Raw genomic sequence first — 16,891 nt, 5'->3', positions numbered from 1 at the left:
AGTCTGACTGTGGGAGAGAGAGAGGGAGCGAGCGACACCGCACTGCATTCAAAGCAGAACCCAACGGCATCGTTTTCCAGTGCAGTCGGATGTGAGCTTTCATTTAGTCTCTTTCTTTATTGGATCCCTTCATTAAGAAGAGCTCCGCTCAGTGCCTTGTCCATGGCTTAATGGTTCTCACTGTATTTGCTAATTATCGTCCATTTGTCTGAGTGAATGAATGGATGCAGGTCAGGAGCGTTGTCACTTGTTCTGACATGTATATTTAATTAGAGCTGCAAAGATTAGTCCATTCATCAATTAGTCGCTAGACAAAAAATTAATTGGCCACTATTTTTTATAATGGGTTAATTGGTTAGACAAATTTAAAAAAAAAAAATTATAGAATTCTCTCGTCCCAGCGTTTTAAATGTGAATATTTACTGGTTTCTTTAGTCTTCTATGACCATAAACTGATTATCTTTAGGTTGTGGACTTTTGGTCAGGACAAAAGAAGACATTTGAGGATGTCGTCTTGGGCTCTGGGGAAAAAGCGGTCAACATTTTTCACCATTTTAGGAAATTTTATAGACGAAACGTCGGATCGATTAATCGAGAAAATAATCATCAGATTAATCGATAATGAAAATAATCGTTAGTTTGCAGCCCTATATTTAACACAGACTTGTTTTATATCTAATACAGACTTGTTCTTCTGTTTATGCAGGATGTAGTTAAGCACGCCTCAACCTCTGCAGCCCAGCAGGCTGGTCTGGTGCTTCTCAGAAAAGGCAGACTTCAGATACTTAGATATTTGGATGTAATTATTACTTAATGATGTACCGTAGTTACTTAACTCTGATGAAGACACAGTAGTGTCGAAACGTTAGTTTAATTAAAAAAAAAACTTCATTATACACTTCTCTCTGTGTGCTCCAGTACCTTTTGTATGACATCCAAATATCTAAGTACTTGTTCTTCTGTTTGTTTGTTTCTGTATTATTTCAAATATATTTAACTTGATGAACTGTGGGTGCTTCAAAATATTAGATTTGTTTCACAGATCATTTTAACTTAATTTTAATTTTAATTTGAGGATGACTGAAATTCCGTAACTATAGTATCTCTTTTTGGTCCTCATTACATGTTGTCCTCCACCTACCTAGTAGGTAGCAGTTGTGCAGGGGGGTCACATAACCTCCCAACCCCCCTTCCTTGATGTCCTTGTAAAACACTGAAAACACACAATGCCTCATACCTGTTCGTTACGGGGTCACCGTTACCAGCACGTCCCATTTGTGTTAACTGAATACCCTTATGTTCCTTGCATGTAGCGGGCCACCCTGAAAGCCATTACTGAAACCTTTGGTCAGCTAGCTAGCTAGTCTTACTGGTCCCCAGAGCTGGCCCTGTGCACCAGGGGGTCACTCTGGCTTTGGGGCCTCCCAACAAATGCTCCATAAACCATAAAGTTAGAAATCGGTGCAACTGTTGCCTGACTTCATTCCAAATGTATTTAATATTCTCTATCTGGAATATATAACAAACAAACAAAAAAAAACATCCTGTTTAAAATGAGCTAGAACTATCAGTGGTAACAGACAACAATATGAAATTGGCATTTCTTGCCTATAGTTTTGCAGTCTTTTCGTGATTATATAACGTGATGTACCGAAGGAGAAAAGTACAGATCCATGCTTCACAATGACTTATTTGTCTACTTCTTTAACAAGGTCAATAAACAAAACACTGTCCCGTCAGAAATAGTTACAGTGGATTAAAAAAAAGAACAATGCTAAAGGAAACAATGGCTTTTAAATATAGATTGTTTCAACCTTGTGATTCCATTTTTTGCCACTCGTCCAAACCCGGAGAGCAAGTGCAAAAGGCAGAGACAAAACCGCAGGTCTCTCTCACTATTGTGCTCTGTGTTCTTCCAGATGAAAAGGACAGGAGTACAAAACCAAATATTTGAAAACTGCTCAGTCTTGTTGTCTTGCAAGTTCTTACGATGGATTTTCAAATCAAATCCAGACAAAAAGACATTCATGGATTCTTGATCGATAAGTAAATGTTGACTTGTTTGTTTGCTTGTTTGTTTGTTTGTTTTTGTAGTACAAGTGTTAGGTCGATGCGAAATGAATAGAACTGTTGTGGAAGATATTTGCTGTTGGAGCAGATTCTCTGAATACCAAGCGTTCATTCTGGGGGGCCTATAGTCAGTTTGAGGGATTTGATTTGCTAACTGTCAAAACAGATTCCCGCTGCCGAGCGCTCCGACTGCAGCACACAACAAGTAACAAATTGGACATGCTGCTCGTGCATTGTGAGAGCAGCCCCCGGCTTTCTGTGCAGGGTCTTCTTCCTCCCCTGTCGTTTGGCCTCTGATGGTCATGCTCAACTGCTTCTGCCTGGGTCTGATGGTCATGCTCAACTGCTTCTGCCTGGGAAGAAGGTTTCTTTTCTGCCTCCCTTTCATTGGCGAATGCCTCTTCCCAGCCAGTCCCCCTCTTTCAGCCCATGCCACATTTTGCCACACAGGCCCAACGCTTTTTCTGCAGCCCCTCGTCTCCCTCTCTCCTCCAACCCCCTCACTCCTCCAACCCCCTCACCCCTCCAACCCCCTCACCCCTCCAACCCCCTCACCCATCCAACCCCCTCACCCCTCCAACCCCCTCACCCCTCCAACCCCCCTCACCCATCCAAGCCCACATTTTGCCACACAGGCCCAACGCTTTTTCTGCAGCCCCTCGTCTCCCTCTCTCCTCCAACCCCCTCACTCCTCCAACCCCCTCACCCCTCCCAGCCCCCTCACCCCTCCAACCCCCTCACCCCTCCCAGCCCCCTCACCCCTCCCTGTGTGACTGGCTTCTTTTTGATAACTGACCCCTCCTCGTGTTATTATTCGAACCCACTATTGTATAACATGCCCTTTTATATGAGGTTTCACAAAGGGCCCATTTGATCAGAGGGTTACGGTGTGCGATCGTGAGAAATGCAACTACATGGTGGTAACCTTTTGTTTGGGCCAAAATGGTGGGCTGACCTCATCGCTTTTAATGCATAGACCAGGCCATTCAGGCCCAAGTCTCACTTGCTGAGCACATTGAATTCAGTAGCCTGTCACAGATATTGCCCCTCAGTTATCTGGGTCTCCAGCTTGACGAGGAAGAATAAGGAAGGGGGGGGGGGGGGGGGGGGGGGTGGGTTGGGGGGGCGGGTGGACAGTTTTTTGGGGGCAGCCAGCAATGTATGCTAGCTTTCCATCCCAAAACCAAGAGAAAAGCCAAGCAGCTTGTTAACTGATTCTTTAGTGGTTTTAATATACACTCTACAATAAATATTTCCGTCATTTAAAGTAATTTACATTTTTTACAGTAAAAATATATTCATATATGTAGAAAAACAGGTTAAAAAAATGCACCAAAATGGCCTCCTAAAGGCAAAATAGCATGTCTACTGAGACTCATAGATGCTGCAACCGCACGGTAATCCACAGATAGCTGCCATGTCTATTGTCTATGTATGTGTTTTCATTTCTCTTCCAAAACATTCTTTGTTGCTGGACTGCTCATTTCTAACCCAAAGTGTCCATTCATTCTGATGTCATTGAGCTCCGCATTACTTTAATTGTCCCCCGATTTCATAAGAAATACATCTCCCCTAAATGCTCCTGGCCGATGTGGAAATAACTAGCAGATTAGATAGTCAATGTTTAGATACAATCCAGTACAAAGCATTACATAATGAGTCCACACAGTGGGGCAGAGAGTGTGACGGGGCCACTGGATGGTAAAAGTTAAAGACCCCCTAAAGTCATGTTTTAAGATTTATATAAAATAATCTACTTTGAATAATAATTTGTGTGTTGATGGTACTTCCCACAAAAAAGTGAAGTTATCTTGTTAAAATCCTTAAAATGACTTCCGCTCCTTCTGCCTCATTAAAAATTCCAAAGCAACCAAATTCCAAAGCAACCATTCAGGGTTACATGTATCTAGAACATAACTAGCCAATCACAGCATACAAACAAGGGTTTTAACTGCTGAATACTGGATAGGGATTGGCTCCAGTATTTGTGATGCCAGGAATCGTGCTCGTTGAAAATCGCCTTTTCATTGAGCTCAGACAAACTTTCCAGTCCACTTTCAACAGACGATTGTGAAAACAGCCTTCAAAACTCTGCACAGGCATCATTCTGCACAGTTAAGTTCAAACATCCTACAGGAACAAGAAGAAAAATATATTTTTGACTTTAGGGGGTCTTTAATTTAGCTGGGAAAGGCTTGTTTCCTCCTGTAGTGGTTCTTCCTTGTTGGTTTATCCCATTCCACAGTTGTTGTTCAGTGGTTTCACTTCTCAGCGCCCCCCTGAGCGTTGCTGATGGGAATGTTTAGTCCTCTTGCTGAAAGGGTGGACGGGGACGGGGAGAGGAAGCACATCAAACGCTCTCCTCTCACTCAACAAGTGCCCCCTGGGTAGGCGCTTCATGAAGTGAGCCTCTCTCTGATGCTGCTTGGTCCTGGAGGCTTTCCTCGGGCGCCCCTTGCGTGTGAAAGCCATGTACCAGCCCTCATACTTGGCGTTCTGGAGAGCCGTGTAGTTGTTTTCCAGAACAATCTCGGTGAAGATGCAGTCTTTGCCTCTGCCTTTCCGCTGGGAAGAGAAAGGAAGGGGGGGGGGGGGGGGGGGGGGGTTAAGGTATTTTGGATGATTCCCAAGATGTGGAAATATATTGTTACTTCCAGACAATTAAATAGCTATATTCTCACTGCTCAGACAAGTCTCACAATCAAGTTAACCTGGCTTTGGTCTTGTCTCAACAAATGTTCATAAACTGCCATTTAGAAAAGAGAGACAACTTTTCAAGATGTTGGTATATGCAGCAAAAACAATAATAATAACAATTCCAAATTACCTTGCCGATCAGCTTCCCCTTCTTGTTCATACATATGTAGTATCCTGTCTTCGCCCCTTTAATACGAATACGACTTCCGAAAGAGTCGGTCTCCACCTCCAGTTTAGCTGCAAAGACGCACAAAACACAAGCAATGAGACGACACAGGTCTATACACAGATTATTATGTTATTATGAGACAAATTACACCATGTGGATGCATCCTGAACAGTATAGCTGCTGTACTTTTACTGTATAATAGACAGTGTTGGGCAAGTTCCTTTCAAAATGTAATATACTACATATTACTAGTTACTTTCATTTGAAAGTAATAAGTTACTTTACAATATTACTTTCGGTGTAGAGTAACTCGTTACTTATTGCACTACTTTTGCATTACTTTGACCAAAACAACAGCAGTAGAATGACATTGCCGCCCCCAAAAATAATTTAAACCGCCTTGAAGTCAGGGTAAACCATCCAAAATTCTAAATGTTATTCTTTTCCTTTGTTATTGTCATCTAAAGTGGGGGTTTTTGCATAAAAACACACAGTTTGATTAAGAAATTATTGTATCTTTTTTAAATATGTGCTTTGATTTAATAAAATGTAACTCAATTTGTAACTGGAGTTACTTGACAAAGTGACTGGTATAATATTACTGAAATCCTATAAGTAATAAGTTATATTACTGAGTTACTGCTAAAAGTAATATATTACATGTAATATGTTACTTTTGTAATGAGTTACCCCCAACACTGATAATAGACTGTAATAAAGTGGAATTACATAAGGAAGGGCAATAACTAGTCTTTGTGATAATTTGTTCTGAGCACTATGACCCTGCGGCTTCAACAGAATTACAGATGAGATGACAAAACACAAACACCCTCTTAACCCTTTTGTGACACGGCAGCCGTTTTTTTTAACAAAGCATGCAAGGCTTCCAAAATAGCAGCAAATGATAGTGATCCTGCACAGTGCGATTGTCATTGAATGGCTGTAAATGTTGTGCTGTGATGCAGTTCAGACTGGGGATAAAGGAGAGAGTGAGAATACTGCGGTCAGGGACACAGCCACCAGCACAGCAGTGGTCAGATCTGGGCCTGTTACAAGAGTGACACCCACTTAGGATGTGTAAGCTCTCTCTCTGTGTGTGTGTGTGTGTGTGTGTGTGTGTGTGTGTGTGTGTGTGTGTGTGTGTGCGTGCGTGCGTGCACGCGCGCGCCCGTGCGTGCCTGTGAGTGTGCCTGCTTGCGTGCGTGCATGTGTGTAGAAATTTAAAAGACAAAATAGCACACAGGAGAGGCGACCATGGGGAAAGGGGATAAAGTGAAGATGCTGACTTCACCGCTCCTTATAAATTGAGTCATACGTTGAATAGTAAAGCAATGAAAATTCCTCGTAAAAATGACCCTCAAAAAAAGTGGGCAGCTGGCATTGAGAGGTGGATGCATGCTGTGGTGGAGATGGTTAGACATGCTAAAATGCTTTGGTGGCAAGAATTTGCTCCCTTTAAATGTAAGACGATTTAAGTTTTTCCCTGCAAAAAGTAAAGAAAAGAAAAGAAAATGACTTGTCTGATTCCATCATAACAGGTGTCACACACACTTTGTCCATATAGGCTACTAAATATGTTTTTACATCACCACACCACAAGAAATAAATAATTTGATATAAGGCCATAAAGAAGGCTGTCTCTGTCACTAACGACGTTCACATTTGCTGCCACTGTTTCTCTTGGCTGAAACATTTTTCTAAATGTCTCCAAAAACCACATCATTTTCAACACTGTCCTGTGCAGTTGATTTCAAACTCGTTCTCGATTTTTCAATGTGAACATCTTTCTTTTTTCTTTCTTTTTTCTTTTCTTTTTTTTTTAAATCATTTTCACAGGGTTCAATAGCCATTGGGCCCAAGCTGTAATTGGTTATATTGATTAATTTGTTCATATAAAGTTGCTTCATTATAGACATTAAAACTGTTCTCCCTGAATGAATTAACATGGACTTTTGTTCAGCTGACTTCATTATGCAGCAAAGAACGTCTGAAAGTGCAGGTTCAAGGATGTGACGATACAAGTTATTGCTTTTTGTATAGCTTCAGAGAATGCTGTTCAGAAAATGTGAAAAGGGTTCATTATAATAGATTTTTTTTAGCGCATTACTAACAACTGCCGAATTGCTCCTGCTGCTTGTAACAGTGTCATAATGCTTTCTGCAATTTAGATTTTAGTTGTTGATGTCAAATCTCTAAACCTTTAGGCCTACACCCTTAGGCTATTCTCATGATCATGTTCTGAATGGCTTTATTCTTACCATGCACGGCCCCGTCGTCTCCGTTGGCGTTGACCCTCTTGTTGCCCAGGACCTGGACGTGTTTGCCGCTGGTTCGGCTGTACAGCTGGTAGGTGCGGGTCAACCTGCGGCTCGTCCGGTCGGACAGCCGGCTCTGCTCGGTCACATGGTGCTTGAAATTAGGAGGGGACTGCACCGTGTTCTGTCGGACAGTATACAAATCACAATGAGACGTATTATTTTATTTATTTAGCTATTTGTCATAATTTATTTTTACGCCTATCGAGTTTTAATTTTCAAGTAAAAAAATCAACTGTGTCTAAGCCTGCCAGTTTAACAGCTGATACCTTAATTGGCCCAACCAACGCCTGTAGCCTACTTAATTCATATTAATTTATTCATCAAACTCAGATGGAATCATTTATTTTTAAAGTGAATTATTGTGACTTCATGCATCGGGCAGGGCTGTTGTAGTGGGGAAATCCCTGGTGGTTCTTGTTTGGGGAGATGCCTGCATGGAGCCCGCTGTCCTCACTCGGGATGACATCCCTCTGATAGGTTACTTTTACTAGCGATGATCTTTCACCCCTGTCTCCCCGGACTATTTCCCTTAACAGTTCTTTTTTTCTTCTTAAATTCAGCCATACTCCATCCACATGTGTTTTAACAATTACCTTTTAGGCTGCAGCTTACCTCTTTTCAAGATGTTTGAATTGTTGCCAATTGCCATAGCACTCATAGTAAAATGTTTTCATTGTTATTGCACCCTATTGCAGATGTATAGGGACGGTGGACTAAGCCACCAATGTAACCGAAATACTTGTTAGGGTTTACTTAATGTTAGTTAATGAAGGAGCTATTTGTACTAAGAAATAGGCTAATGAAACATTCATGCTTTTTACTGGAGTGAATTGTCAGTTAGCCTACCTGTGCGTAAAAGCAAAGAGCCGTGAATTGAAGTAACCTGGGGAAAAGGGGGGAAAACGTCTATATATATTTAACTTGCACAGACAACTTTTATATTGACATCCGTGTCTCATTGAAATGTCTTTAGGCTACTTACAGATAACCTAATCTTGATGTTCTAAGCCTCATCTTGAAATAAGTCAAATATTGCTTCATGAATACTCCGCTGATTCAGTGCTGGAGCCCCTTGGAAATAAAGTTCCTCCTGCTGGGAATTTCAACTCAGCGACAGCGTTATCCCCCTCCTGCGTAGAAAGTGATATCCCCGGCAATTGAGAGGTCCAAAACTGACGGGGTCCCAGGTAGGATCCACTCATTGATAGCTTAAAGTCCAGAAGATTTAAAGTTGTCGCGGAGCCGATCCAACCTGAAAGTCCGGAGAAAGTGTTGCTGTCATCAGACGACGTGGTTTGGCGACCTCCATCAAACCCTTCTTGTGTCAATCACTCGGCTCAGCAGTGAAGGTCTTGATTAACGTTTCAGTTTAAATAAATCCCTTTTGAGTTTCAGTAACAGTGCAGTGACGTGGATGGATTTTCTTTACGCACGGAACATCTTTACGCACGGATCTTTACGCATCAGCGGCTATACATTTTGGCAACATGAGTGATGAAAATAGAAAAAAAAAGATAAACCAGTGCCAACATGTAGCTTTATTTGTTTCCTGTCCAATTAGCGTGATAATGTCTCAAGATGTGCTGCGTGCCCGCATAGCAGAACTCCAACCTTCCTCCCACACGTGTATTTCTTGTGGTTGCCTCTACTCCAGATACAGCATCTGTCTCCCTCAACATTTAAATAGGCTAGCCTACTTTAACTTGCGGGAAAGTCAATATGCTCGGCGAGAGCAGGCGGAGCGTTCAGGCTGGAGCCAATTTGAAACTCAATACTTGCAGAAACGGTGTGCTACTCATTTGCATAATAGAAACACAAATCGATATCACTGCAGCAATTATCAAATGGTAAGAGTTTATAATTAAACAAAAGTGTAACGAACTCAAAAGCCATTTTATTTAGGATTCAGAGAGTGGGTTATATGAATTAATACATACATGTTAAATAGATAAACTATACTGTAGCAGAGTATCTTCAAATAGGCACATTTTATTTTTAACAGTTTTATGAGAACAGATTCAGAATCATACACATTCAGGTGAATGCATTAAATTTCCTATCTTCATTTATAGACAATCACTGTGCACTTGGTTTTATAAGCAGAAATGTCCACATGGAAAAATTCCCTGGCATGTACTTAAGAAAATCTACAGTTACATTAACTTATTCCCCTACTGCAGGTTAGAGGTTGTTTGGTAGTCCCCTAGGACAGACCTTGATGTACTTTTTCATCATACATAATATGTATTCCATGTGAACACATGACACAGAATGGTTTTCACATAACATCTAAGCCTTTGCCTTGGATACAAATGGTCTCTCACTCACAGACATTCTTCCATAACTTTGCACAATCTTTCTTTGATTCTCAACAGTGTGTCCAGGGCTTTCTGTGCTGCTTTCACTGCATGCTTTCAAACATGCAATTATATTAATTATTCTTTGTAACAACAAGATTGCAGGGTTGTGCTCAAGGGAACCTCTCAGAGTTATCTAATAGGGGAGACCGGGGATGATTGTAACAAGGGATAGTTATAACACTTTTGATTGTGATCAACTCTGTTGATGCTCCACACCACACACACACACACACACACACACATACACAACTTGAAATATGTTTTAATCTCTTAATATTTAATATTTAAATATTAGTAATATCTGTGCAATATCTCACCCAAAGCCTCGTTCACATTGAACGGTAAATAACTGGTAAATACTGTGCAATACCTGATACCTGATTGTTTATGTATACAGCTTATTTATACGTAGCTAGTTTATTTATGCATATATACATATATACTGTACATACTGTCCTTCCATACACGTATCCAAAAATAGACGCTTTTGTTCATACACCTATTATTATTGTTATTGAATTGTATATAGCAGTTCATGTAAATGTTTAACTATCCTTTGCTTGTTACTCTTGCCTGTCTCAGACTGACCATTCACTGTTCTTTTGTGTGTGAGTACATTGAGAGCTAATGCGAACCGGAGCCAATTTCCTTGTATGTGCACATACTTGGCCAATAAAGCTGATTCTGATTCTGATTCAGTCCCAATCCTACGTGCGAAAACATACGCATTTCTGGTTTTAAGGTTAGTAAGTATTTTTTATTTATTTTTCTAAACTACAGTTGCTTTTTGGATTGCGAAGTCTGTGTACTGTCAACCCAATTGCGAGGATACGATGTGGGCATTTGTTTAGAGAATCCACAGAAATGTTCATATTTTACATTTCCTTCCATGAAAATGTTACATACTGGTATGGACATTTTGGTCCTCAGCACAGACACCGGCTCTCCCAGCATGGCCATGTAACTGCCTCCCTTGCCTCTGCCTCGGAGGGGCTACCGCCACTCGTGGCTACTGGCTCGGTTCAGTCCGGTAACATGTTGCGGGAGCCACAGTTCAAATCACCGGTTAAGTTTAGTAAAACATCTTGGTTGGGTTTTAGACAAGTAAAACGACGGTTGGGTTTAGGCAACAAAAGCAACTTGGTTGGGGTTAGTAGAGTTATCGTTTGGGTCGGGTTCGTAACCATGCTCTCGAACACTACAGGTCCGCCAATCCTACCCTACGCAGCTTTAACTAACTTAAACTTCACTGTCATTACATCATAGAGTCTGGAGGTTGCCGCCTATAACATTAATTATTCGTCTATCTAGAAATGTAAAAAAAAAATGCGACATATCTTTGTTCAGAAATGTCCATTATGTTACATTTATTTGGATTCTAAAAAGGTACAATGCCGACATTTTAAACTGGCGACTGAGCTGGTAATGTTGAAGTTATCAAACGTAGATCTTACTAATATAATTGGGCGGAGCACAATTGCTCAACTGCGCATGTGCAAAGTGGGCAAGCTCGCGCAGCAGCAGAGCAGCATCTGCAAGCACGCGCAGAGTGCGAGGCCGGGCGAGCACACATAGCATGGCTGCGTCTGCGAGCGCGCATAGCTCGGCTGCGTCTGCGAGCGCGCATAGCTCGGCTGCGTCTGCGAGCGCGCATAGCTCGGCTGCGTCTGCGAGCGCGCATAGCTCGGCTGCGTCTGCGAGCGCACGAGACCTCGAGGGCAAACCAATGAGGCATGATAGAAATGAACACTGCCAGTTCAGTGGGGAAGGCGCCGAAGGACGCTGAAAGGAAGCGCGCTCAATTTAAGATCATCAGCAGACTTTGGAGATAAATATCATGTGGTTAGTTGTAACAAATAGTGGTCATCATAGTTGTAACAAAGCAAACATGTTACAGATCAACCAGTATGTGTAAGAAAAGATAGACACAGGAAAGGAGGTGGTGTATGCATTTATATCAGAGCTGATGTTGCTTTTAATGTCAGATCTGATTTAGATGTTGATGGGAATAGCGTGATCCTCCCATGTGCTTCATCCTGCCGGTGAAGCTCCCCGCTGTCAGGTGAAAAGAAGGATGCTGTGTCTCCGGCTCTCCCCAGATTGGCAGAAGGTGGAGAAGCGACCGGGGCAGCGGGGGGAAAAATTGGCCAAGTACAATTGGGGAGAAAAATCTGAAAAAAAAAATGTAAATAATGTCAGTGTCCATTTGAAACACAACAAATCTATTACAATTCCTTGTAGTTATTACCATTAATATACTCTCGCATTTTATGCATTCAATGATGTTACATTATACCCTGGGTTAGCTGTAATGGCAGTTAGCCTGCAGCTAACAGCTGTGGGGTAGGATGTTACATTTCTCTCTCTGTCCTTTCTAGTTGTCTTGGAGATATTGAAACAACTCAGTTTTGTAACATAAATGTAAGAAGTGTGTGCCAGATTTCAAAAGATCTCCCTCAAATGAGGAAGAAGATATGGACAGAGATGTGGAAAATGGCACGTCCTTCCCTGGTCTCCCCTATACTGTTCCTGTTTGTATTGATGAAATAAAAATTCAGCTACTTAATTCTCAAAGTGATAAAACAATGTGACTGTAGAATAGGCTAACGCTAAAGCTAAACAAAAAGCTGTAAAAACTCTTTACACCAGACTGAGGTGAGTGAAACATTTCAGAACATACAAATAGCTTCACAGTGCAGCCTGTCAGAATAGATGTGCTGGCGTTCACTATGTATATGCCATTGCTATTCTAAGAAGACAAAAAGGATTGGGCTTGATAAAGACAGGCCCATTTTCTCTGTGTGAACAGCATGGGAAACTTTTGTACCTCACACACACACACACACACACACACACACACACACCGAACAGCTGTTCAAGTGTAAAAAGTGTAATTATGTGAATTTAGTCAAAGTCTTAGCTGTAAATCAGTCATTTCAGCCAATGCAAGGGATTTAGAGGGTGAAAATGTACCTGCCTTATTAGTTCCAGCGGGACACTGCAACAAGTGGTTTTGCCACCTGGAACGATTCAGCACTTTGTTCTGGCATATTTCGACCCCTATGAAACTGGTTGTACATCCAGATATGAAATCCACATGTTTATATATGCATGCTAATTAAAGCTCTTGAGTATTTATTTTTTTATCAAGACCATATCATGATTTATCAAACACGTATGTTTGGCTATTTGAACACACAGATCACGAGTTCACTCACAAGTCACAAGTGAGTTCAGTTTGAGGGACAGAAGAAACATGTGGAGCCTTCTAGCTAGTGGGGCTGAAACCGTCTGTACATCATCTTGCAAACACAGAACAGAATTTAGCTTTTTGTAACACAGACTCTGCCGTTTTGCGTTTGGGAGCAGGTAGTGAAAATGCATACTTTATTTCAGAACCTGATCCTTTTTCATAAATCCCATAGCAGATATCCTGCCAGATTAAACTCTGCGAATGAAGTTTGTGCAACAGTGCTGATATTTGTGGTTGTCAATACATGGACTGTGTTGATGGAGGTTATGAATATTGTCTCTTGTGGTTATAAATGCTTGGCAGCTTTTTTGCCCATGTAAAAAATCATTAGAGGACATGGATGTGACAAATTGATCCATTCTGCTCAGTGATTTGGCTGCAATGATCACTGTAGTAAGCGGTTGGGAAAATGTGGGAAATGTTAAGTCAGGCTTTTTTTCATTGTCTTGGTTGAACCAAGGCGCTGACAAGAGCAGACAAGGAAGCAAGCTAGAGTAGAATAAAATATATCTTGCATTGAAATTGTGCTGTGCTTGGTTGTAAGGTTAAGGACTGTTTTGGAAATTTGAGAATGATTGTTGAATAAGTATCATGGTGAAAGAAAACAAATGCCTTTATTTATTATTGCTAGACCTCAGAGGCTTTTTAGCCAAAATATGTGCTATAATTTTGAATATCCTTGAAGTTACTTGGCCAAAAACAATACATTTAAGACCAATGTTAACTTCTGGCTGTTTGCCAAAGTTATGTGAAGATATCAGAAGAGATCATACCTAGGAAATGGTCTTACTCACAAAATAATAATGTAACTGAAAAAGTGCAACTGATTTATTGACGCAGATTGGTCACAATGGTCAGTCAGTGCTCCCTTGCTCGAGCACTGACCATCTTGTGAACTTTCTCTTGTGAATTCCTCTTCACATTGTCCCTATCAGTGCAATGCCTACAGCTGTGTGAGTGTTTAGCCAAGCCAAATGAGCACAAAACACCACAGCTAACAAACACTCAGCTGGCCTCCATAAGGCATGTTGGAATGAGCTGAGGAGTGCAGTGCATCTTTGGGGTTGTTGCTGTAGCGCAGGGATACTCAACTTGCTTTGCCCGGGGGCCACTTTCGTGAAATGATAGAAGGCCAGGGGCCAGTTAATAAACAATCAATATACATTTTTCTGTAGCGGATTGTAGGTTTTTGGGGTGTCAGCCGGAGTTTAGTCTGACAATGTTGTGCACAGCGGATAGTTAGTTAGGTTAAGTACATACATAAGTGCCTGGGTAGCAAGCAGATGGTGGTATTTGACAATTTAGCAGCTAAATCATAGATTATTGAAAGATATTCCATATTCCAGACTGAAATGCTATAACAGAAGTGGAGTATTGCCCAGAATGACATGAACATTTGAACACTTATTCAGCGGGTATCTTGCATGTTGCGTTCAGGTGCACTGTAAAAAAAAAAAAAAAAAAAAAAATTGCAATTCCATTGCAGGCCACACAGGGGGCGCCGGCCCGCGGGCCGCCAATTGAGTATCACTGCTGTAGCGCATAGGGAGGGAGTATAGCTGTGCAGTCTTAGCTATAGCTTCTTAGCGACTTCATTCGAACACATCTGAGGAGAACCAATCTAGGAACCCAGAGTCTATTTTTATTTGAGAAATAGACTCTGGGAGAGCCCTACCTTTCCCCCAGGCTTCCTGTGCAGCGCGCCTCTCCTGCCACCGCCACTTCCTTTTCTGCGTCCGTGCTCCACTGTTTACAGTCTAAATAGCAACTTGCGCCGCGACTTTCCAGTCATTTTCCACTGTTGTTGTAAAGACGAGTTGACTATGCAGTGTGTTTATGCGAGTAAGGTGTGTTTAGGTGAGGAAGTGACGGTGGCTTTTCTGTCACTTCCGCTTTCCTTTTCCGCGTCCGTTTCGGCTATTCGCTAATAACGTTAACGCATAAACACTCTGCATAGAAGACGTCAACTCGTCTTACAACGACAGTGGAAAATTACTGGAAAGTCGCGGCGCAAGTTACTATTCAGACTGTAAACGGTGGAGCACGGACGCAGAAAAGGAAGTGGCGGTGGCAGGAGAGGCGCGCTGTACAGGAAGCCGGGGGGGAAAGGTAGGGCTCTCCCAGAGTCTATTTTTTTCAAATAAAATAGACTCTGGGTTCCCAGATTGGAGGAGAACTGACTGAGAACATTTTGGTCCAATGCTGTACAGTCGGCACATCGTCTTTGAATTTAGCCTCAGAACAATCTACAACAGCTACTTACAACGTAGAAACAATTTCCTCTCCGAGGACAACTTTAACCCAAATGACACCAGGCCAAACAGGTCCGGCTAAAGTTCTCCAGACTTTTACATGAAAGGTTCCACGGTTCCTCTGAAATTTGATCATGTTTTATTCTCCTTTTTTTTTTTACATACCATAACTGCCTGCTGCCTGACTCCTTAGATTCTACAGTGACCGACCGGCGTCTCTGGCCTTTTAATGAGTATGAGAAGAGTTGTGAGGAGTTGACATGGCTCCAAGGCACTCTCCTGCCTGTTCCCTGAGTCTCTGTTCCCTGAGTCTCCCCCGTAGCTGCTTGCTGCTTTTCTCATTTGGATGGGAGCGTTTGCTCTCGCTAATACAAAGTCCTTGTATCAGTGCAGTGAGGGTACAAAGACAGACAGCATCACTGCACAGGCTGCGAAGAGAGAGAGAAAACCTGAGAGAGGAACTTTTTTGGCTAAGGTGCACGCCGGTTATTCTTAGAAGAGGAGTGACTGCATGTCTGAAAAGGCCCCAGAGCAGACTCGCATTCAGCAAGAGGTATTATTCCCCCTAGCTAATGTGAGACATAAAAATACACACAGTGCCATAAGGCAGGGCCAATGGAAAGGTAGACACCATAGAACCAAGAGAAAAAACAGAAGCAGAGACAGAGAGAGAGAGAGAGAGAGAGAGAGAGACACAGAGAGAGAGAGAGACAGAGAGAGAGACAGAGAGAGAGAGAGACAGAGAGAGAGAGAGAGTGTTTGGGTGGAAAGAAAATGTGGGATTTGGGGATTGTCAGTGTCATCTGGTCGCGGTGACCCCTCACCTCCCCAAACCTCAGCGGTTTTTGAGGCATATAGAAAAGAAAAACTTTTCAACCACCTAGAGATGTGTTGTAATTACGCCGCGGTGCTTTGTTGCAACAAGGCGCACCACATAATGTCCCTCTGCCACCGCAGCTGTTAACTCACCTTGACTTCACTCGAGAGTGTCCACTGGCTCGCCGCAAAACTGCTGAAAGTTGCAATTTATTCCTCGTGCGTTGGAAGGATGACATTCAACGCATACATACTAATTAAATTGAAAGGACAACAGTTTTCAGAGCTTTTTTTTTTAAATTTTGATTCTTTTCATAATCAGCATTTCTACTTTATTTGATAGTGAGCAGTGGCGTAATTAAACAATATTACACGAGAGGGCGTGCTTTACTGTCATTAGTGGCACGACAGTGATGCGGCAGTACGCGTGCCAATAGCCACGGTAAAGTACACCCTCGAGTGTAATATTGCGATTATCCAACAGTTACCAACAAAATACAAGCTATAAACAAAAGGTGTTGATATTTTGGGGCCATTTGCTCTCAAAATAACAAACTTTTTGCCAAGTGTTAGTGCAGTCCGGTTTCAAGGCTTCTCACTCCACTGAGACAGCTCTTCTTGCTGTCACAGAGGCCCTTCACACTGCTACAGCCTCATCCCTCTCCTCTGTTCTTGTCCTCCTTGACCTGTCTGCTGCCTTCGATACAGTCAACCACCAAATCCTTCTTTCCACTCTGTCTGACCTCGGCATTTCAGGTTCTGCACTCTCCTGGTTTGCTTCCTACCTCTCGAACCGCTCATACCAGGTCTCATGGAGAGGGTCCCTCTCCAGATCCTGTCCTCTTACCACCGGTGTCCCCCAGGGCTCAGTCCTGGGCCCCTTACTTTTCCTTCTCTATATCAGATCTCTTGCCTATGTGATCTCTTCTCATGGCTTTTCTTATCACTGCTATGCT

General features: G+C 42.2%; 1 protein-coding gene across 1 annotated transcript; it reads right to left on the bottom strand.

Annotated features, from left to right (window-relative positions):
- Window positions 1–4,338: 4,338 nt before the first annotated feature.
- On the bottom strand, window positions 4,339–8,295 carry fgf8b (fibroblast growth factor 8b; the record flags this gene model as incomplete). Its single annotated transcript, XM_083655449.1, has 5 exons — window positions 4,339–4,635; window positions 4,898–5,004; window positions 7,195–7,375; window positions 8,101–8,137; window positions 8,237–8,295. 5 exons carry the CDS (start codon window positions 8,293–8,295, stop codon window positions 4,339–4,341), a joined length of 681 nt encoding a protein of 226 aa, XP_083511575.1.
- Window positions 8,296–16,891: the final 8,596 nt, after the last annotated feature.

This window comes from Poromitra crassiceps (genome assembly GCF_964638095.1).
Source record: "Poromitra crassiceps genome assembly, chromosome: 19".
Lineage (NCBI taxonomy): Eukaryota > Metazoa > Chordata > Actinopteri > Beryciformes > Melamphaidae > Poromitra > Poromitra crassiceps.
The sequence above is the reverse complement of the archived record's forward strand: the minus strand, read 5'-3'. Positions and strand labels throughout refer to the sequence as shown.